Genomic DNA, 21,683 nt, shown 5'->3' with positions numbered 1-21,683 from the left:
CAGATCCACATGCTTTTCACCGGCACTTTCACCTAGTTAACCGGGTGGACTTGGAGACTGTTCTTCAGGCGGCAGTTTTCGTAAATGACGGAGATGGTCAAGTCCGAGCCGCTCACAAAATCTTAGGGTACGCTCCCCTTCAGAAGTCATTTGCCGACCCCAGGCACGTGATCAGGGCCAGCTGTCCTCGGCTTCCAAAAATTACCGTGGTTGAATCAGGATTTTTAATCTCCGAAGGATCATCCGTCCCCAAGGGCATCCCACTGGTGGACCACTCCTCATTTCATCAAGTAGCGGAGGACGAAGGCGAGTTAGATCAATCCAAGGAGGGATTTGGGGTATTTGACCTAGTCGATCAATCCGAGGATCCTTCTGGTGATATAGGTGACCCGGCCTTGTTAGAGGCGGAATTGTCATCAGTAGGCACATCTTCCCAAACCGGGATGGGACTTAAAAGAAAACCCCCGACCAGCTTATTCGACCTCCTCGAGGGTCAACCGGGGAAGGGTGCGCAAGGAACACCGCAGTCCAGCGCTCCGTCTCCACCACCTCAGCCCCAGACCATCCAGAATAGGTCATCCTCCACAAAGTCGCAGCCACAATCTCCCCGCCCCAAACTTCCTGCTCCTCCCCAACCAGCTCTACCTCCTCGGCCGGGGCCCACTGACTCAAAGAGAAAGAGGAGTCCCAAGGGTAAGGAAGCCGTGGATGGGGGAAAATCCCAATCTTCCAAAGAGAGGGATGAAGCCCCGCGTGTGAAGCAATTGAAGATTGGGATCCAAAGCAAGGTTAAGGAGACTGAAGCCCAATCCGTCCAAAGCAAGGGAAAGGGATCGAAGCCCAATCCTTGCCAAGCGCTTGGCTTCCCGCCCCAATGCTCCACGGGGGGCCACTACTGGAAACCGCGTCCATGAGGGACCTTGGTGATGGCGAGGGGGGTTATGTGGCCGACGCGTTAGGGAGAACTATGCTGCTTCCCAATGACGTGGATAAGTTGAAGAAAATGAGGATGCAGGAGGTTTTCCTCAATACGAAGAGGTACTTGGGAATGGTAAGGCTCTTGAAACCTAAAACTTTATTAACTCTTGCTCCCTGTTTTGTCATTCACAATGTATTTTCCTCACTTGACAGGCTCTCCAGGCCACAAATAGAATGGAGGAGGAAGTTAACAAGCAGAGTAAGGCCGCCGAGAATGAACGCTCCAAACGCCTAGACGCCTCACGGACTCTCAAAGCTTCCGAGGACGACCTCGCAAAGGCTAAGGACGCCTTAAAGGAGGCTATCCAAGAAAGAGATAGTGCCTCGGCGGGTTTAGATGGTGCTCAGAGACAGGCCGAGGAACAGACAAAACGTCTACTCGAAGTCGAGGATCAGTTGCGAATAGCCAAGGAGCAGATCAGTGATTTAAAAAAGAGACTGATCTTGGCAGAGAATGATAAAGGCGTGGCGGAGTATGCCCGGGACGAAGCCATAAGGGCCAAGCGGGAGGCTGAGTTTGCCAGAAACGAGGCTGAGGCTGCCAAGGAAACGGCTGAGGATGAGGGTTAAAACGCGGGGGTAGCTGAAACCCAAGCCTCCCTTAAAGCCCAAATTCCCGGAGTATGCAGGCTATATTGCTCCCAGGTTTGGGAAGAGGCCTTAAAGCGAGCTGGGGTGGATGCTTCGTTTGATTTGTGGAAAGCGGAGAGCATATTTTACCCTACAGCCATCCGTGAGGCTGCCTCCACCAGCTCCGAGGCTGTGAGCGATCAACATGAGGGAGGGGTCACTCAGTCGGAAGCTGCACAGGTCGGCGTCCCTCCTGGCGAGCCGCTTAAAGGGGGAGAGCTTCATGAGGTGATAGAAGCACCTGAACGTATGGATCTCGAGGTACCCAAAGAGGATGCCGAGTCGATGGTCAGCGCTCAGATCCCTGATGCCGAAGAGCCAGCCATACTTGCCCAGCCCCTGCAGGCAATTCCCCTCGCTATGGTCCCCAAGAGTACCAACACCGACCCTGCTCAGTCTTCCCCAGAAGGTACTGTCCTCCAGGGCGTCGAAGCTGGTCCTGTTCTGCCTTCCCAGGATGTGGCCGACACAGAATTGAAGAAGTAAAAACCCCGGCCAACCTCCGTATTTGTTTTTAGTTTAATGATTAACTAGTTTCTTTTTTACTTTGAAAACTTTGTAGTCTGTTGGTAGTTTGAACCCGTTGAACACATATATGAAATTCTTTTCTTCCTCTTTCCTTTTGGTTACTTGTTAGTTGCCCTCGTCGATACTTACTATTGTTTATGATTTTTGAACTAATTATCTTAACATGTATGAATGGTTGTGCATGCGATATATTTAGAATCTTGTTTCGGAACGTTAGCTTACCCGCACCTATAGAGCCTTGAACTCATGTCTGAACCTCCTTCAATGGAGATATAGGCATCATCCGAGATGTCACGTGTACTGTTAGGTCCCACTTAGTATCCAGATTTCCTTAAAGTAGTTGGCTTCCCCATAGGTTTGAGTCCGAGGACCCATGCAATACCTTGGTTCTGTCCAAAACTTGATTTTTAAGTAGTTGGTTTCCCCATAGGTTTGAGTCCGAGGACCATGCAATACCTTGATTCTGTCCAAAACTTGATTTTTAAGTAGTTGGGGGAATTAACCCCTCGGCTATGGCGTGGGACCTTGGTTTAGGGGGATTAGCTCCTCGGCTAAGCCCCTAGAACCATCCGTACTGTTGACGTTACGAAGCGCAGCCCCTAGTGGAGAAACGTAGCCCCTAATGGAACTCTATGCTAGAACACTACATTCGGCTGTTGGAAATGATGTGAGGGATTGTCTCAACCCACCACCTATGCCAAGACACAAGCCTTTCCCACAGACGGCGCCAATTGTAAGGACTCAATTCGTAACGACCCCAAGATAATATTGGGCTCGTACGTAAAGAGGTCTCAAACAATATCATTTATAGAGCGTGAGTTTGAAAGGTTAGGTCTTGGTCACCGGACGGTGATTAGTCGTGATGTTTATACAGAATTAAACCATGTTCGTTCGAGGAGTCCTTCTCCTTGAGGCGGCCTGGAAGGCTCTGGTTCTAGACCTTTTTTCCCAGCCTCCTTTTTTGGTGCATTCCCACAGACGGCGCCAATTGTAAGGACTCAATTCGTAACGACCCCAAGATAATATTGGGCTCGTACGTAAAGAGGTCTCAAACAATATCATTTATAGAGCGTGAGTTTGAAAGGTTAGGTCTTGGTCACCGGACGGTGATTAGTCGTGATGTTTATACAGAATTAAACCATGTTCGTTCGAGGAGTCCTTCTCCTTGAGGCGGCCTGGAAGGCTCTGGTTCTAGACCTTTTTTCCCAGCCTCCTTTTTTGGTGCATCAACCTTCACATTATATAGCCCTTCTTGGTTGATCTTAGCCCTCCACTTGTTGATCAGGCAGGTGCCTACTTCAGTACCCGTCCCATCAGCTATCCCTCCTTACTTTTTGTTAGTTGCAATGATCGAAGTCACCCTGTCCAGGCGTCTTTTCTCATTAACATGGTTAGTACGTTGGCGGGTGCATTTAATGCGGAGGGGATGTATTTACCCTGAACCAGTTTCGCATCGTAACCCCACGTGGGCCCCATTCTACTCACATCTCCTTCAGGGGGCTTTTTGGGAGCAGCCCTCAACGAGATGTTGCTCTTCCCTTTGAAGTCTTGGAGTGCCGAGGACAAGGTCATCCTCGGCTGTGCCCCCGGCATTTCGGCCTTTCCCCATTCGTCCTCGGCAAATACCCTCCTCGGCACGGGCCTTGGGCCCTAGTAGAGCGTGGGCCGGATCATAAGTTCCCTGGCCCCACATGAATAAATAATAATTATGTGGTCAATAACGTGGCGATGAGATGGCGCAACAGGAATTCAGCAGCAATAAATGTCAAGTTTCAGCTTTTAGTAATATATAAATATAAATATAGATTATGCTATGTAATAGAATACTATTTTACTTTTATCTACTATCTTTAATTTTTTATAATATAATCGGATAAAATTTAACAATCAAAGAGCAAAATAATAATAATAATAATAACTTAAAACATAAAACTAAATCGTATCAACCTAAATTAGGGTTCTTAAAAACACAAAATTTATCAACCTAAAGCGGAGATGCAATAAAAAATAAAAATCCACCAAAACATTGAGAGAGAGAGAGAGAGAACCTTTTTGTGAGAGAAAACTATGCATAGAATGGAAAAGAATGACAAATTTATAGTAAGAGGGAAGGGATAAGAAGAGACAAATAAAGGAAGGTGAAGGGAAAGATGAATAATAATATTAAAGTAGAGGGTAGTAGAGAGATGAAAATGTAAGGAAAGAAGAAAGGTTGAAGAAAGTGTAAATATTAAAAAAATAAGTGAATGTAAAATATATATATATATATATATATATATATATTATAGGAAAATTGGAAATAAAAAGTTTACCACTTGTCTAACAATATGGAGGTCAAAAAGTTTCACTCCCTATTCAAAAACCAATACTTAGTAAACGCCCTAAACGTGCTACAAGGCCATTCACTATTTCTAACACAAAACCATTCATTGTTCCTTGAAAAACCTTACTTACTACACAAAAGTTCCCTTAGCAACTTAAGAGTAGTAGCATACTGAGGTCTTAGGGTGAACATGGCAGCATAAAAGATTTCATTTCTATACTCTGTAAAACGATTCAGGTTTAATGTATTATTCATATTCTCATTCCTTTTGTTGTCTAGCTCCTTTGGATTTGTCCTTGTGTTACACCATTAGCCTTTGCACACCAAGGAATAGAATTTGGGCTCGACTCTCCTCATCTCATCACATTTTAAAGAACCCGATTTGGGCTAACTTTTGTTTTTTTATTTTCTTAACCCTTCCACAGATCATCCACAACACTAATTAAATTCAATTATAAGATTGCGATTAAATTTAATTCTATTTAAAAATTTCAACACTGTTTTTGTTACATAATTAATATTACCGTGAGAAACTATACCTATGTCCTATCTACGCATCCATATAGTTGTCTACCAATTCCCTCACAATCTATTACACTTTCTTATTTGAGATTAAACTGTACCTAACTTATATCTATGCACCTATATAGTTGTCTACTAATTTCCTCAGTTGATTTCACTTTCATACTTATTAGACCGTAAGGAAATTGAATTTAAACAACCAAACATCTTTTTTATATAGAGAAGTTGTGTCCCATATTTTGGCCAAACTATTTCATTTATTACCTTGATGACTCTTTTTTAAATCCATTGTAGCCATGTTTTCAAAATGAGAAAATTTAGAAATACATAAATGAAACAAATAAAAAATTTACCAATTTAACTATTATGAAAAACATTATCAATTTTTTTTTTTTTTTGGTGTAAATAGCATGGCTTTTTGAACAATTAGAACACAGCAAAGTAAGTTCCAATTAGTTTAATTGGTAAAGTCTTTGATAATTAAATAAAAAATTTGGTGTTCAATTTCCGTCTAAATTAAAAACTGATTAATATTTTAGTCTATGATAAACAGTTATTTTCGAGATTTAAGTTGAAATTTTTTTTAATTAAAAAAAAAAAAAAGTATGAGAGGGAAAAAGAGTGGAACCCAGGAGAATCGTTGGAGGTAGCCACGTAGGCCGATATTTAATCTTATCTAGGATAACGTTATCAACTACTAAAATCTCAGACTCTTACTGTGTCTCCGTCTCCGACTTCGAGACCCCCGAAAACAATGGCCTTTTCAGCTTCACTCTCCTCCCCACTTGGCTTCCACACCCACCACCCAAACCCACCAGCATTCTCTCCAAAAGCCCCTCCAAAGCTCACCACAACTACTACAATTAGACCCATCACCACCACATTCGCCATCCCTCCTCTTTCCTCCGCCACCGCCCCAACCTTCGACGGCACAACTCTCGCCGTCATCGGAGGCAGCTCAGTCGCCGCCCTCGCAGCCGTACTCTCCCTCACAGACCCCGAGAGACGGCGGCGCATCCAGGCAGTGGAGGTAGGCGGAGACGACAAGGAGGTGGTGAGGGAGTACTTCAACAACTCTGGGTTCCAGAGGTGGAAGAAGATTTACGGTGAGACTGACGATGTGAACCGGGTTCAGAAAGATATTAGGCTTGGCCATTCGAAAACAGTCGAGAATGCCATTACTATGTTGACTGATGACGGTTCGCTTCGTGGGGTTACTGTTTGTGACGCTGGTTGTGGAACTGGGTCTCTGTCTATTCCGCTCGCTAAGGAGGGGGCCATTGTCACTGCCACCGATATTTCCGCTGCTATGGTTGCTGAAGCTCAGAAACAGGTCAGTCAATCAGGGTCTCAATATATATTAACTGTCTGTTTAACTGTCATAACGGTTTTCCAATTTCCGTGTTCAGATTAGATATTACTATAAATTTAAGGATAATGCTAAAGCTATTACAATTTTTTGCTAAAAGGGCATATGTAGTAGTGACACATCGGTTTGTAGGTGTAGTATGTATCCTACTATCGCTCTAAATTTAAAGGTGAGTCATTTAAAATTTTAAATGATATCACCGATAAAAAATAAATAAAAATCTTAACCTTGAAATAGACTTTTTCCTTTCAAGTGAAATAGAAAGAATCGTGTCCGTTGTCAATGTGGGGGTGTCTCCATGCCATGTTATTTTAAAATAGAGTTTATGTCTTTTTTCGTCGAGTTGAGACTTGAGAATCTGAGATATGGTTTGTTTTTGACTGCTGTTTGGTGGTGTTGTTAAAAATGTGCATTATTGATCATTTTGGACTTGGGGATGGGGGCTTATGTGAGAAAGGAACTGAGACTTAAATGTTACTTTATAATTGTTGAACCATTATCTTTTTGTGAACATATAACTTAGGTACAATACCATTCTTAAGGTGTTGTACTCAAGTTCCCCAAATTAAATTTGACTTAGTGACTGCATTGGCCAACAACCCACATTGTTGAATTTAATTATCCTCGGGAAAGATAACATCTTTTTTTTTTTAAGTTTTGTATTGGTTAATGCAACCACACAGGTGAATTTGAGGAACTGTAAATAAGTTTTTCCCTTTGTGAACATATATACCTGGTGCAGATCGCAAAACTAGTATGACAAGTATGTGACTTTTTATTGCCAATAGACTTGGATTTCTGGTTCCCAGTGCTAGTATGGCTTAATTTAAGCCTCTTTTTGTTTTCTCTTTCCCCCTCCATTTCTTACCATGTCTAATCTGGTGAGCTATACTAATAGGATTACATACTACTCAACTTTAGCGCCCTGAGAAAGTGAATCATAATGAATTCATCATGTCAATTTGTCAACTTTCTATTCTTATAGGAGTTCTGCAATTTGTTCAACCCATGCAGCACTTGCAAACCTTATTTGTCTGTGTTTCGAATTTCATGCAGGCAGAGGAACAGCTTCTAGCAGGCAAGGATGACCTCTCGCCAGCACCAGTGATGCCGAAATTTGAAGTGAAGGATTTGGAGAGCTTAGATGGGAAATATCACACGGTGGTTTGCCTAGATGTTTTAATTCATTACCCTCAGAGTAAGGCAGATGGAATGATTGCACACCTTGCTTCCTTGGCAGAGAATCGATTAATTCTGAGCTTCGCACCAAAAACATTTTATTATGATATATTGAAGAGAATAGGAGAGTTGTTCCCAGGGCCTTCAAAGGCAACAAGGGCATATCTCCATTCAGAGGCAGATGTGGAGAGGGCATTGCAAAAGGTAGGGTGGAAGATAAACAAGAGAGGCCTCATCACTACGCAATTTTACTTTGCAAAGCTTGTTGAGGCTGTTCCCGCATAATGATGAAGAGAGGTTAGAAATAAGTTTTGCCTTAATCTTGTTGTTCTGTTTATAAGAAGGTCAGGAAATTCCTCCAAGTTGAATGTAAAGCGTGATTTTTTCCATGTGTGTTGTTCTCTGCATGTACTAATGGATTCCAAATTGTATAGCAGATATCAATTTATAAAACATTTTATGCATTTTGACAAATTTTTGTGTTCATTGTCATTTTTTTTTTCCCATTTCTGTTAAGTAATGGTAAGTAAGAGAGGAGAGGTGTCTTCTAATTAGCTCAACTGGTAAAGTCTCTTGCCATCAAATAAGAGATCTAGGATTTGAACCCTGCTTACACGAAAAACTGATTGGTGTCTTAGCCTGATAATAAAGAACAATCATCATGGAGTGGACGTCAAAGGCTGAATTTCTATCCTATCTATAAAAATAAAAAATAAAAAGTAGGAGTGGAGGAGAGTGAGGCCCATAGGCAAATTCCCAATTTGTGCTTTTTGTATTAACCTTCTATGAAGTTGCCCAGTAGTCCAAATACCATCAAAGCACCCAGTATATAAAGATATAAGCTTGATGCCTAATTATATGTTTGCAATACTGGTGCTTGTTTTTATACTGGTCCATAATCCTGTTCATTTATTGCTGGGTTTTGTAGCCTTGTAGGTTAGTACCTCTCCTCCTTTAAAAGGGCAAGAAGATGTCTTGGTAAACTAGATGAAATTTACCACCAGAATGATAACTAATCTTTTAATATTTTCAGAGTTGTCACTCAATCCCCTTTGGTGCAATCTGGGGATAGAAGCCTGAGGAATGGTTTGAGTCGAGAAACATTAATACCAATTTGTCATGGCTCACAAGTCACTCAAGTATATTAAAGTAGAATGAGTAGCTTCTTGTTGATTACTGCAATGTATTAAAAACTAAAAGCACCTTAAATCTGTCAACTCTAAATGCTTAGTCCTTATTCTCGACAACATTTCACAGAAATTGTAAAGGGTGTCTTATTTTCTAATGATTGCAGTTTATAACTTGTCCGCAATTCTTACAAGAGCATCAGTGACCTTGCTAAGAGCAGCGACCAAGCTGTCAGTATGCTCCTTCCTCTGGTCCCTGTCCAGTTGACAGCTTATGTTCTGAGCTTCAAGATGCGCATTTAACTTGTTACTATTCATCTCTAAAACTTTGACTAACTGATTCCCCAAATTGGATGCATCTTCCTGTCCATCCAATGACAACCGCCTTCTCTTCCGTTCCTCTTCAGAGATAGATTCTCTCCACATTCTGGCTGACCCTGGTTGTTTGCCTTTAACGGTGCCTGCAGAATAGAAACAAAACAATGTGCAACCTCTTTATGTTTTCCAGTTCTTCAGTTTGGGAGTGAAAAACAAATTATTCCATCACTAAGTTTTAGCCTTTGGACATAGAATCCGTAAGACCATGTTCCATATGTGAAAGAAAATTTATGGTGCATTCAAAGTGTAGAATGCATTTCATTCTTAGTCAATGAACTCTTTGTAGCAGTAGCTATAGCAATTTATTGAAGTGCCATTATATGATAACAAAAATTAAAATCCTTTAGTGAAACGTCATCTTTAACAAAAAAAGATGCTCTCCAATTGGAAATCATAGACTTGGGAAACAAAGGGGCACAAATCATGAAAATTGGATATTGAACTGACGAACCAATTGTTTAAGATTGTCTCATAATAAGTGTCCTTGTTGATAATCCAACATGCTTGACCAGGTGCAATACTGATTGGTTGAGTTTACAATGTGGAATTAAAACATGCAAAAACAACAAAACAAACAAATTGGTTCCATTTTGGTGATCTAAATGTAATTCATTATTCTGTGTGAGTGATATGAAAAGCAGCAGCAACCTGCTAGTCTGAGGAAAAAAAGCAGGTCTATCAAGTGCCAACCAACTTGTCACATGTTTTGTATGGCAATTCAATAGATTGAACCATATGCAACTAATAAAAAGAGTATGATTTCATGAACATATTGGTTTTACCTTGATGAGAGAACCTCTGGCAGAAATACTGTTTCTGTGCTTATCAGAGCAAAAACAGCATGGTAAGACTATTAGGAACGTTTATGACTATTTCACTAGTGACTTAGATTTAAAATTTTAAACAGTGTTGACATGTTACTCTATAATATCGATTGATGTTAATCTACTTCGTAGTAGCTGGTTTAAATCAAAATAAAACACAGACTGATGTGAAATTAACCCATGTTAACAAACACATTGTCCTGCACTAAAAGTTTAAAACATGATGCAAAACCATAACCCCACAAATAAACATTACAAAAATCTATGACTTTCATATGTCAGACAGAAATCATTCTAACAAAATTGTATCTAAGCCAGAAGCTATGCAGGGTAAAAAAGTTTAATAAGAGTGGACACTTCAACATAACATTTGGTACCTGAAACAGTTTCATACTCAGGGCTACAGCCTGATTCTTCTTGTTCTGAATGTTCAAAATCTGAAAACAAACCATCTTCTGCTGTAGCATGTCGATGACTATCAAAAAATGCTACAGGGGTCTCCTCTTCTTCAACCTCTGCCATGACTCCATCAGAGTCATTTTCATTTGCTCGTACTGCAACCAGTGGCAGTGGAAATGCGGCAGCAGAAAACGTCATGCCATCCAATGCATTGTAGATTTCCTTATCAAAGAAACTTGCCAGTTTCTTTTCTCTCCGTATATCATTCCTCATCATCCAAAACGATTCAGCCTCTTCCTTTATCTGTGACTCCCATCTTTTAATTTTCTTGTAATCAGTAAGAAGATTACCCCATCTTTTCCTGCACTGGACTGGTCCTCTCTTCACGCCACGCTGTTTACAATATGATGAGACTGAATCCCACTTAGGTTCTACTTGGCATGAACCAAAGGTTGAAGTAGATCTACGACCCCCTCGAACCCCATCCTCAATAACCTTCTTGCCTTGTATTAGGATGAGTGTTTCATCTCTGGTCCATCGAGGATGCCTTGTTATCTTATTCCCATCGTCTGTGCTGTCAATAAGAGCTTCTTGTTTGACAAGTCCAACATGTGGACAATCAGCATTTTCATTTAAGCTGTTTGACTCTGGCGCCATCAAGAACAAATATGTTTTGGTAGCGTATGATAACTTGAGAGTCGGATTAACCTAAAGGCTTTTTAGATGGAGTTTTGGTTAGATGTGAGGGTTTTTTGTTTCATTTGTTTAGAAATGAGAGAAAAAGTTGGATTTATTGTGAGTGTTTTTGGTTCTAGTTGGGCATGGAATAGAACTTAAATCTCTAATGCTCTTTCCAAAGGTCAGTGGGATCTAACCATGAAGTAATCCAAGTTCTTCCTGGAAGATTTAAGGTGTCCCAATATGGGAGTCATTTCCAGCCTTTTTAAGTACCCTATTTGCCAAATCTGTAACGTTCTTTTGGAAGGTCAATGGTTCTAATATTCAGTGCCATATATTAAGATTCTACCATAATTGGGAAACCACCCTCCTTAAAGTTATTGAGCTTCCAAACATTGGCATCACTCTTTTCTTGTTTAGGCAGAAAATCTGGCAGACATGCTCACCCCTTCTTAGGCAATGTGACTCAGGCAACTTCCCTAGACCATATCTAAAGTTGCCTGATTCTGTCTTTAAAGGTGAGTTGAGATAAGGTTGAGGGTAAGTTTCTAAGTATCAAAACTACCATAAGGTTTATCTCAAAAATAAAATTACGAGAAGGTATCTCATGAATCGGATATATGTATCATTTTTCTCACAATATGTGGTGACTATATGATTATGAAGTCTACACGCTTTTAGAGAAATTTTGCATATATTTAAAGCAAGAAATAATTTATATCTTCTGAGATTGAGTCCTCATCCTAATTTCAAAAATATAACTTAACCTTCTTCTTTTTTTTCTTTTTTTTATTGTTTTTTCTTATCATATAAGAATAACCTAGTTTCCATTTTTTTTTTTATGAAAAAAAATGTATAACCCAGTCAAAAAACATTATTTGAAACTATTTTGAATGATATTTTAGGTAGAAACATATGTGATTCTCCAAAAAAAAAAAAAAAAAAAAAGAGGTAGAAACCTATGTTTTTGGACTTAATTTGTAGTAGCGCATAAATAGTCATATATGTAAAAATTTCAAAGATCAGGGCATTATTTATGAATATAGGAGAAAATTTCTAATAATTCTCCAAATCTCAAGAGATATTAGTGTAATTTACACTAAAAGATATAATCAATCTTAGAATATATAATAAATTAATTACCATATTGATATGCAAATATCAAGGGACAATAGCTGTTAAATCTATAATTTAATTTTTCCAATAAAATAGCTGTCAAATATAATATTTTATCTTTTTCATTTTTTTTTTTTTTGGGAGAAAATCAAATGTTTATCTTTGATTACGGTAACTGGCTAAGCTACTATGTATTTAGTATTTACCCTAATAAAAAGCCTTGGCTGGATTCTCAAAAAAAACACACACAAAAACACAAAACCTATTTATTAGAATCTTTTATAACAACAACGCTTTTTGTTGGCTCATTCCTTGCAACCAAAACCAAATGGTGCCCGAAAATTGTAATGCATGGTTAGAAACTTAGAATATGGTAGCTTACCATGTCATGAATTATAGTACTTCATGTTCAGAAGACTTTGTGTAATAAGGTTTAGATGATGGGTTACTACTTCATAGATTGGCTTCATAATTGTTATCCGATTAGGTGTTTAACATTGATGGATACTTTTTTTTTAATATGGTCACATTGTGATAACGGATAAGGGTATCCAAAAAAAAAAAAAAAAATCCACATGGTTGCATGCCAAGGAATAGCAACAATGGTCTCCAAGCTTTAATTTCAAAATCAAAAATAGGCTTTAACTTTTTTTTAAGTAAAAAGTAATACTTATGAGAATACACACGAAAATAATAATAGTGTATGTTCTAATAAGTATTACTGTTTACTCAAAAAAAAAAATAGGCTTTAGCTAAATGTCTAATCACAGAAAGGTTTCGCAAATAGAAAGGGTAGGTAAAAATTATTTTATATATATAATAAATTAAATCATTTGTACAAATTTTTTATGGGGATTTGTACAAAAAATTGAACATAATATAATCTTTTTCTTTCTTTTTTTGAGAATGAACATAATATAATCTAAATGTGTTTAATGTTGAATTTTTTAATCCAATATAATTCTTTTTGATAAACTAATGTGTTTAATGTTGAATTCTTTAATCCGATATAATTCTTTTTTATAAACTTGACAGTACAATGAGGGATAGAGGATTAAAATTGTGAACATCTTTGTTAAAAACATTAGGAAATATCAATTGAGTTACAAGACTCTTGATAATCGAATTGAATTTTTAGACGTTAAAATATTAATATAGAGTAACTAAGGATTTCAACTTTCCACATATATATATATATATATATATATATTTGTGTAATAATATTTTGAGTAAAAGAGTAGCGTGGTTTTATGAATGAAAGGAAAAGCCTCTGAGACTATGGGTCCATTTGGATTGAGCTTATTTTTGCTGAAATTGAAAACTGAAACTGAAAACACTGTAGCAAAATAAGTTTTAAATGTGTGAATAGTACCGTGGGACCCATTTTTAATGAAATGTGGGTCTGTGAACAGTGCACGGATGCACTGTTCACTGTGGAAAAGTCAACAAATGCGGGCTGGACCCAAAAAAAAAAAAAAAAAAAAAAAAAAAAGAGAAAACCGCATAACAAAAATGCAGACGACACAATAATTTGAATCCAAACGGGCACTATGTTAATAACTATGGACATACTATTGGCCCTGGAGCTTTAGTTGGATTTAGAAAAAAAAAAAAATGATATCAATTAAAATCTAATATGATAACACATTAGAAAGTTTTAAAAATAAAATCTAATAATAATTAACTTAATCAGTAAAAAAATTTATTGTCCAATGAGCCTAAGGTGCCTAAAATCAAATTATGTCTAATTTATCGTGTTGTGGGCCAATAAAAAAGATAAAGAGTGGTCAAGAAGCGAATGCCCTAAGCCCCGAAGACGTGGGCTTTGGGCCGCGATGGGAAGAGAACGGTGCGGTGCGTTTTAAAGCCGAAAGCGCGCGCATGTTCTGAGTAAAGCCCTAAGCCCCAAAATAAAAAAAGCGAAAATGGAAAAGGCAACGGACATGGAAATGGAAAGAGAAGAAGTAGAAGAAGAAGAAACAGAGTCAGTGAGCGATGTGTTGAGAGATCGATTTCGTCTCTCCACCATCTCTATTGCTGAAGCCGAAGGTAACTTCTTTCATCTTTCTTCTTCTTCTTTTTTTTTTTTTGGGAAACTGAAATTCAGAAATGTTTCGTTTTGTGTTTTCAGCGAAAAGAAATGGTATGGAAATATCCGAACCCATTGTCGCTTGCATTTCCGATTTGGCCTTCAAATATGCAGGTTCATTATAATTCATTTTATTCTCGCTCTTCTTATGTAATTATTGCTTTTTAGTATTTACAACATGGCAATTTTAGTCCACTAAGAAGTCTAGAATTAGGATTTTGGGTGTTTGGGTGTGGTATGAATCTATTGGGAGATTAACTGATTGACTTGCAAAAGGTAAAAACTTAGGTACAATTACTTAGATACTATAGCTTAGGTTTCCTAATTAAATTCAATCATGTGGTCTTGCCAGTTGTGTAACTTGTAACTATACACAACCAAGTGTGTTGCCATTAAGCCACATGGTTTTGCTGTACCGGCCAATTAGTTATTATGGTTGTATTTAATTAGGGACTGCATCTAAATTCTGTACATTGCAAAATTGTAGATCAAATCAGAACCATTCCTCTTTGGAATGCTAGGTAGTTGCTTGTTGGGCTATGATTTTTCCTTCATAAGCATGTATGCAGCCGAAATGCTAGTTTCATTTGGTTTACTGATGATTACAATTGTGCCATATAAGCGTCTGTGTACTTGATATTTGTTGGAGTTATATGGAATGGATTAGGCAATTTTATATGGTTATTGAATTTTGTCCTACATCTGTATCAATCTTGAGTATTGAGTCAAGGGGTGCTAGCTTACAAAGTGGCATTTAACAGAATTTGTTACAAAAAGATACAGTGAAATGAACCTCAGAATTTACTTTTTCAACTCTTAAGGTAGTGGGCAAAACTCAATTTTTTAAAACTAATTAATAATTTTCTTTTTTCTGCATAGCAGAGCAGCTTGCAAAGGACCTTGAGCTATTTGCACAGCATGCCAGTCGCAAAATTGTAAAGATGGAAGATGTCATACTTTCTGGTGAGTTTTCCAAGTATTGTTGATCAGTTTCTTTTATAGGTTGACTATCTGTATAACCTCTCTATTTACCTGTACTTGGTTATAAATGCCTTTGCAATTTGCCACAAATGATCCCCTCCCCCTTCTCTTTTTATTAGTATGTTACCCACCTTCATGTGGAGAATGTGTCTCATGCATTCTACCACTCACAATGTGTAGGTCCCACATTATTGTTGGGTCCACACGCTGCGAGAGGGCGGATGCATGTATCAGCTGCGTCATGTTGACCTTAAGGTACTATTTGAGCTAAAGGCCAAAAGGGTTTTTGCTTTTTGTATTAACCAAGCTCTTTTTTCTTTGTTGGTGGGGTGTGGAAGGGAAAGAAGGGGAAAAGAGAGAAAGGGAAACAGAGGGATCACGTTTTTGTTTCCTTTGAATGTGCTATTAATTTCTCTATTTGGTTTTAGCACACAGAAACGAACATCTAGCTACCTCTTTGAGGTCCTTATGCGATGATCTGAAAGCTAAAGAACCCCAATCCGAGAGGAAGCGGAAGAAGACGCCAAGAAAGGAGAACAAAGCAACTACAAGTGTAGTGCATATTCTTGATAACTAAAGCACTCTCCAATATTTGATCCGTGCTTTTGCCTAGATTTTGCAAACAGCTCCCTTTTGTAAGAATGTCCAAAGCTTCTGCATCATTTAAATTGTTGATCAGTTTCTGATTAAATGCATATTATACCTTAGCTTGAAGTTGAAAGGCAATTAGTTTAAACTAATAATACTATGATCATTCCGTGAAAGACTGCTGCTTGATATTTAACTCATATTATCCAATTAAGCATTGCAGTTGGCACACATGGTGTGGTTGGTGAAAGTTGCACTGGACCTACGCCAATATAAAAACTGATGGGAAATGTAATAGGCTTTTCGGTAACTGGTACATTAAATGAGTGACTACGTTTTTTTGTTCAGGTTCTGTAGTTGATAGAAGACAGTTCTTTTTTTTTTTGAGATCATAGAAGACAGTTCTAAAAATTGATGATGTGGGATACTACCTAGGAGTAGGACCAATGGAAAGTGATGGGCCAGTACAATAATAGTACTATTATCTTTTTGGACCCATGTGAATCTGGCCCAATGTTGTATTTTATTTGACTGTTTCCAAACACATTTATGAGTTTTTTTTTTTTTTTTCACTTGCCCAGTTACGACCTTGGTTGCCCGATTAAATGGCTCACACCTACATGGTAAGCTTTTTGTCTTCCTACTTAATAATGATATAAAATTCTTGACACTTATTGATGTATAAATTAATATGATTAAAAATAGATATGTTAATCATGTGAAAAAGATGGCTGGACCCCAAATATTGACTTGGTTCCAGACACTGGATGTACAACCAAACCAGTTGTAATCTTTTATTATAGAGAGAGAGAGAAAGAGAGAGAGAGAGACCAGTTGTAAAGTAGAGGTTTCACATTTGCAATTTAATCGTCACTTTTCCATAAATGTCTCATTATATTTTTTGGAGAGCTTTTCACCATCATTAAAGTTGCAACTGTATATGATTATGGGCTATGAGAGAGAGAGAGAATACAGTTTTTAACTTGGGGAAGGAAGGTATGGAAGAAAATTGGCAACAGCTGCAACTGAGTTTGACAATTTAAGCCATTCATTGATTGATTCTTTTATTTAATGTATTAAAAACCATTGGCTGGTATTTTTATTACTATTTTTTATTTCACATGGTATCGCGAAAGGATATTCTTAATTGTATAAAGAAATGAGTGCCAGTGGATGGGGCTGAATATCATACATTGTTTGGGTAATGAAATTGGTCTGAAATATTTGAAAAGGATTTGATTAAATTCTATTGGTTGTTAGAACATGGTTCAGTCTGGGCACTTTTCAATTAATATTGGACTTGCTAATAAGAGTCAAATACGGAAGGTTTAACATTATTACTTTCTAATAGTGTATATCTATTCAGCAAAAAAATAATAATAAAATAGTGTATATCTTTTCCTTACTGGTTACTACTAATAAAAATGGTTATTAAAGCCAAAAAAGAGGAGGGCTCAGTCAGGTTACAAAGTACAATATATAGATTATAAAGCAACAGGTGAGGTGATGTTGCTTAATAAGAACTCACAGTCACATGTTAACCACAACCTGAGGCGAAGGGGTTAAACTTAAAACTGACATGAATGGGTCCCATTCCTATTCCCATCTGTTTAGAAGTCTGTGAGGCATTGACATCAGCTTAATAGCCTTCTTATCTTACTGACCAACCCAAATGTCCTGATCGAATCATCAGAATTATGTCCAAACTCTATTATTAGTATTAAGAGTTGTAGATATTGGTGTTGTTGGGTATTTTGTTTTTTTTTTTTTTTTTTGGCTGAATGAAAAAAATGGAATCTTTAGTGTAAATTCATCGACTCCACACTACATGACGACAATAAATAATATTATATGTATTATCAAGAGCTTGTTAGAATTATCGCTCGAATAGTTTATCAAGTAAAGTAATTCAAAAACTCCTAAAATCAAGTTACACCTCACTGCAATGGTGGTATATTGGTTTTGCTGTGGCTTTTTGAGCCCATTAATAAAAATAATAATAATGAAGTTTGTTGTAAATATTATGGGAAAGGGCGGGAAGAGTTTCAATTTTGGGTTGGGGTTGGGTCCGTATGTGTAAATGTCTGGGTTAAAACTTAAAAGTTAAAAGTGAAGATAGAGAGAGAATATGTTGAAAATTTGAATGTGAAACACATTGAGAGTGACATCATATGACACGTAAGCTGGTTGTCGTTGGTTGGATTTGGTGAGGGATGATGAAACTCAGTTAGTAATAAACTATTTTGGCAGTGTCTGTCTGTGTGTCATATGCCAGAAGGTTAAAGGGCAGACCCAGTCAGTCTCCTGTCATTAGGTTGTGATATAGATATGCTACTACACACTACACAGCTCAGTTTCCGGAGACTTTTCAAGTTCCTTAAAATCTTAGTACACAGTTTGTGATTACTTTTGCATCTCTCTTTCGTTTACTACATATATTTTTTATTTTTTAATCAAAGATTTAAATTTTACTTTAACTTTATTTAAGTCTATTTGTGAGTAAAAAATTTTTCTGAAAATTTGAACCATAATTTCATCCCATAAGAATTTATATTTGTGAAATCATTAGATTTTAATAAAGCAGATTTTTTTTTCTTTTCCCTTTCGAAGGGTGCCACAAGTTTGTATTTATTATTACCATTTTTTTTCAAAATTTATTTATTATCGCATAGTCGAATAAGGAGTCTTTTTGTCTACTAAATTTTAAAAATGATATTTTTTTTGTTTGAAAAATAAAAAAGAAATAGAAGATACAAAGTTTCAACTATCTTTGATTATTTTATATATGAGAATTCATATTTTACCCATCAACATAATAATAAGATAAATTTATTTTGTCGTTTTAAATTTTAATTCTATATCTTATATAAGAGCAGATTTAAGTAGGATTTTATCAACTATTCTAAGTATTAGTTTATGAGATTAAGATTGTATCAAAGAAAAATTTTGTCTTTTCAAAAACAATAAGTGTAGAAATATAATATATAAAAAAAATTACAACTATTATTTTGAAATGTCAAGTGTAAGGACCTTATTTAGACTCCTAGCCCAACGGATTTATGGATTCAAGCCTGTAGGGCCGGGAAACTTATGATCCGGCCCACGCACTATCCGGGCTCAGAGCCCGTGCCGAGGAGGTAGTGTGCCGAGGACGAGAGATCAAAGGCCGAGGGGTTAAGGGGAACAGCTGAGGACGACCCTGTCCTCGGCACTCCAGGACTCTGATGAGAAGATCAACGTCTTAGTGAAGGCCGCCCCCGAATAATCCCCTGAAGGGGATGTGAGTGAAATAGGGCCCACATGGGGGGTGCAAAATAGGTTCAAGGAAAATACGTCTCCTCCACATTAAATGCACTGGCCAATGTTCTGATCATATTAATGAGAGAAGACGCTTGGACGGTGTAACCTTGATCCTCACGACTAAACAGAAAAGTAAGAGGGGACAGCTGATGGGACAGGTACAGGACTAAGTACCTGCCTGACCTACAAGTGGATGGCTAGGATCAACCAAGAAGGACTATATAATGTAAAAGTGAGTGTGCAAAGAGGGGGTTGGGAAAAGTGGACAAAAACCAGAGCCTCCCAGCCCACCTCCAGAAGAAAGACTCTGGGGGTGAAGAAAACTGAAACATGTATGAACTCCACGAAAAACCCACCGCCTGGTGACCAAGGCCTAACCTTTCAAACCCACGCTCTACAAATCATATTGTCTGGGCCTTTTTACGTGCAAACCCAATACTGTTTAGGCTCGTTACAAAATCGTGTCCTTACAATTGGCGCCGTCTGTGGGGAGGCTTGTGTCTTGGCACTGGTGGTGGGTAGATACCACCCTTCATGTCATTTTCAGTAGTTGGATATAGTGTTTTAGAGTAAAGTCCCACTAGGGGCTACGTTTTTTCACTAGGGGCTGCGCTTTGTAGCGTCGATAGCACGGCTGGTCCCTTTAAACCAAGATCCTACGCCATAGCCAAGGGGATAATTCCCCCAACTACTTATCGAAACTGAGTTTTGGACAGAACTAAGGCATTGCATGGTCCTCGGACTCAAGCCTATGGGGAAACCAACTACTTGGATGAGAAAACTGGGTTTTGGACAGAACCAAGGCATTGCATGGTCCTCGGACTCAAGCCTATGGGGAAACCAACTACTTGGATGAGAAAACTGAGTTTTGGATAGAACCAAGACATTGCATGGTTCTCGGACTCAAGCCTATGGGGAAACCAACTACTTGTATGAGAAAACTGGGTTTTGGACAGAACAAGGCATTGCATGGTCCTCGGACTCAAGCCTATGGGGAAACCAACTACTTGGATGAGAAAACTGGGTTTTGGACAGAACTAAGGCATCGCATGGTCCTCGGACTCAACCCTATGGGGAAACCAACTACTTGGATGAGAAAACTGGGTTTTGGACAAAACCAAGGCATCGCATGGTCCTCGGACTCAAGCCTATGGGGAAACCAACTACTTGGATGAGAAAACTGGATTTTGGACAGAACCAAGGCATCGCATGGTCCTCGGACTCAAGCCTATGGGGAAACCAACTACCTGGATGAGAAAACTGGGTTTTGGACAGAACCAAGGCATTGCATGGTCCTCAGACTCAAGCCTATGGGGAAACCAACTACCTGGATGAGAAAACTGGGTTTCCTCGGACTCAGAAAACCAAGGCATTGCATGGTCCTCGGACTCAAGCCTATGGGGAAACCAACTACTTGGATGAGAAAACTGGGTTTTGGACAGAACCAAGGCATTGCATGGTCCTCGGACTCAAGCCTATGGGGAAACCAACTACTTGGATGAGAAAACTGGGTTTTGGACAGAACCAAGGCATTGCATGGTCCTCGGACTCAAGCCTATGGGGAAACCAACTACTTGGATGAGAAAACTAGGTTTTGGACAGAACCAAGGCATTGCATGGTCCTCGAACTCAAGCATATGGGGAAACCAACTACTTAGATGAGAAAACTGGGTTTTGGACAGAACCAAGGCATTGCATGGTCCTCGGACTCAAGCCTATGGGGAAACCAACTACTTGGATGAGAAAACTGGGCACTAAGCAAGACTTAGCTACTATGCATGACGTCGAAAGTGGTGCCTATATCTTCGTTGAACGAGGGTTAGAAATGAGTCTAAGGGCTCCGCGGGTGCAAGTAAGCTAGGGTTTTGAAACATGGTGATAAATATACTGCATGCATAAATATTCGTACATGTTAAAATGAATCAGCGCAGAATTAATAAACGATATTACATATCGACGAGGGCAGCTAACAAGTAACCAAAAGGAACAAGGAAAAACAAGATTTCATCTAACATAATCAAATGCTTGCGAATCATCAATAGATTAGAAAGTCTTCAAAATAAAAAGAAACAAGTTAAATCGTTAAATTAGAAACGGATACAAAAGTCTAGCCAGGATTTCTACTTTTTTACTTTTTCGCCGGTCACGTTCTGAGAGGAAGAAACAGGATCAATTTCGACGCCCGGGAGGATGGTCCCTTCTGAGGAAGGCTGAACAGGGTCAGCACTGATACTCTGGGGGACCACAGCAAGGGGAATTGCCTGTGGCGGCTGGGCAAGTGTGGCTGGCTCCTCCGTACTAGACACCTGAATGCCAACCACAGGCTCAGTAACCTCTTTAGGTGCCTCAGGATCTATATGCTGAGATATCACTATCACATCCTGAAGTTCTTCCTCTTTGGACGCCTTGCTAGAAGAACCGCTGAATTTCTCCCTCTTTGGACGCCTTGCTAGAAGAACCGCTGGCCTGTAAGTCTTCCAACGAGGTGACCTCTTCCTCGAGTTGGTCATCCGTAGCCACGGAGCTCGTGGAAGTGGCCTCGCGGATGGCCGTAGGGTAGAAAATGCTCTCCGTCTTCCACAAATCAGATGAAGCGTCCACCCCGACTCGCTTCAATGCTTCTTCCCAAACCTGGGAGCAATAAAACCTGCATACTCCAGGAATCTGCGCCTTA

The 21,683-nt window shown here is 38.8% G+C and overlaps 4 protein-coding genes across 6 annotated transcripts; 3 read left to right on the top strand and 1 right to left on the bottom strand.

Moving 5' to 3' along the window:
- Positions 1 to 443: 443 nt before the first annotated feature.
- Positions 444 to 2,094, top strand: LOC115963444 (MAP7 domain-containing protein 1-like). Its single transcript, XM_031082439.1, has 3 exons — positions 444 to 788; positions 1,132 to 1,543; positions 1,706 to 2,094. Exons 1-3 carry the CDS (start codon positions 444 to 446, stop codon positions 2,092 to 2,094), a joined length of 1,146 nt encoding a protein of 381 aa, XP_030938299.1.
- Positions 2,095 to 5,680: 3,586 nt separating this feature from the next.
- On the top strand, positions 5,681 to 8,003 carry LOC115965399 (magnesium protoporphyrin IX methyltransferase, chloroplastic). The gene is made up of 2 exons (XM_031084610.1): positions 5,681 to 6,314; positions 7,407 to 8,003. The coding sequence occupies exons 1-2, from the start codon at positions 5,736 to 5,738 to the stop codon at positions 7,812 to 7,814; spliced, it is 987 nt and encodes a 328-aa protein (XP_030940470.1). The 5' UTR covers positions 5,681 to 5,735; the 3' UTR covers positions 7,815 to 8,003.
- A 164-nt stretch (positions 8,004 to 8,167) lies between these two features.
- LOC115963443 (trihelix transcription factor ASR3-like) lies at positions 8,168 to 10,914 on the bottom strand. The gene is made up of 2 exons (XM_031082438.1): positions 10,236 to 10,914; positions 8,168 to 9,117 (listed from the first exon to the last, which is right to left on the bottom strand). Exons 1-2 carry the CDS (start codon positions 10,912 to 10,914, stop codon positions 8,825 to 8,827), a joined length of 972 nt encoding a protein of 323 aa, XP_030938298.1. The 3' UTR covers positions 8,168 to 8,824.
- Positions 10,915 to 13,859: 2,945 nt separating this feature from the next.
- Positions 13,860 to 16,078, top strand: LOC115964136 (protein MHF1 homolog). 3 transcript variants are annotated; one of them, XM_031083475.1, is made up of 5 exons: positions 13,860 to 14,100; positions 14,183 to 14,254; positions 15,020 to 15,103; positions 15,302 to 15,376; positions 15,550 to 15,642. In XM_031083475.1, the coding sequence occupies exons 1-4, from the start codon at positions 13,977 to 13,979 to the stop codon at positions 15,367 to 15,369; spliced, it is 348 nt and encodes a 115-aa protein (XP_030939335.1). In that variant the 5' UTR covers positions 13,860 to 13,976; the 3' UTR covers positions 15,370 to 15,376; positions 15,550 to 15,642. The 3 variants fall into 3 exon arrangements, with proteins under 3 accessions (XP_030939335.1, XP_030939333.1, XP_030939334.1); XM_031083473.1 differs by lacking the exon at positions 15,302 to 15,376 and having other exon boundaries at positions 13,866 to 14,100; positions 15,550 to 16,078; XM_031083474.1 differs by lacking the exon at positions 15,302 to 15,376 and having other exon boundaries at positions 13,872 to 14,100; positions 15,023 to 15,103; positions 15,550 to 16,078.
- Positions 16,079 to 21,683: the final 5,605 nt, after the last annotated feature.

Source organism: Quercus lobata, chromosome 10, assembly GCF_001633185.2.
Source record: "Quercus lobata isolate SW786 chromosome 10, ValleyOak3.0 Primary Assembly, whole genome shotgun sequence".
Classification (NCBI taxonomy): Eukaryota; Viridiplantae; Streptophyta; class Magnoliopsida; order Fagales; family Fagaceae; genus Quercus; species Quercus lobata.
Note: the sequence above shows the minus strand (reverse complement) of the source record. Positions and strands in the feature narration are given on the sequence as shown.

Excerpts from the sequence above, each read along its gene's own strand:
- LOC115963444 (XM_031082439.1), top strand. The coding sequence starts at position 444 with ATGGGACTTAAAAGAAAACCCCCGACCAGCTTATTCGACCTCCTCGAG. Across the intron at positions 789-1,131 it reads AGATTGGGATCCAAAGCAAG|GCTCTCCAGGCCACAAATAG; the intron begins GTTAAGGAGACT and ends CTCACTTGACAG. Across the intron at positions 1,544-1,705 it reads GGAAACGGCTGAGGATGAGG|CCATCCGTGAGGCTGCCTCC; the intron begins GTTAAAACGCGG and ends TTTACCCTACAG.
- LOC115965399 (XM_031084610.1), top strand. The coding sequence starts at position 5,736 with ATGGCCTTTTCAGCTTCACTCTCCTCCCCACTTGGCTTCCACACCCAC. Across the intron at positions 6,315-7,406 it reads TTGCTGAAGCTCAGAAACAG|GCAGAGGAACAGCTTCTAGC; the intron begins GTCAGTCAATCA and ends AATTTCATGCAG.
- LOC115963443 (XM_031082438.1), bottom strand. The coding sequence starts at position 10,914 with ATGGCGCCAGAGTCAAACAGCTTAAATGAAAATGCTGATTGTCCACAT. Across the intron at positions 9,118-10,235 it reads TGAGTATGAAACTGTTTCAG|GCACCGTTAAAGGCAAACAA; the intron begins GTACCAAATGTT and ends TCTATTCTGCAG.
- LOC115964136 (XM_031083473.1), top strand. The coding sequence starts at position 13,977 with ATGGAAAAGGCAACGGACATGGAAATGGAAAGAGAAGAAGTAGAAGAA. Across the intron at positions 14,101-14,182 it reads CTCTATTGCTGAAGCCGAAG|CGAAAAGAAATGGTATGGAA; the intron begins GTAACTTCTTTC and ends TTGTGTTTTCAG. Across the intron at positions 14,255-15,019 it reads TTTGGCCTTCAAATATGCAG|CAGAGCAGCTTGCAAAGGAC; the intron begins GTTCATTATAAT and ends TTTTCTGCATAG.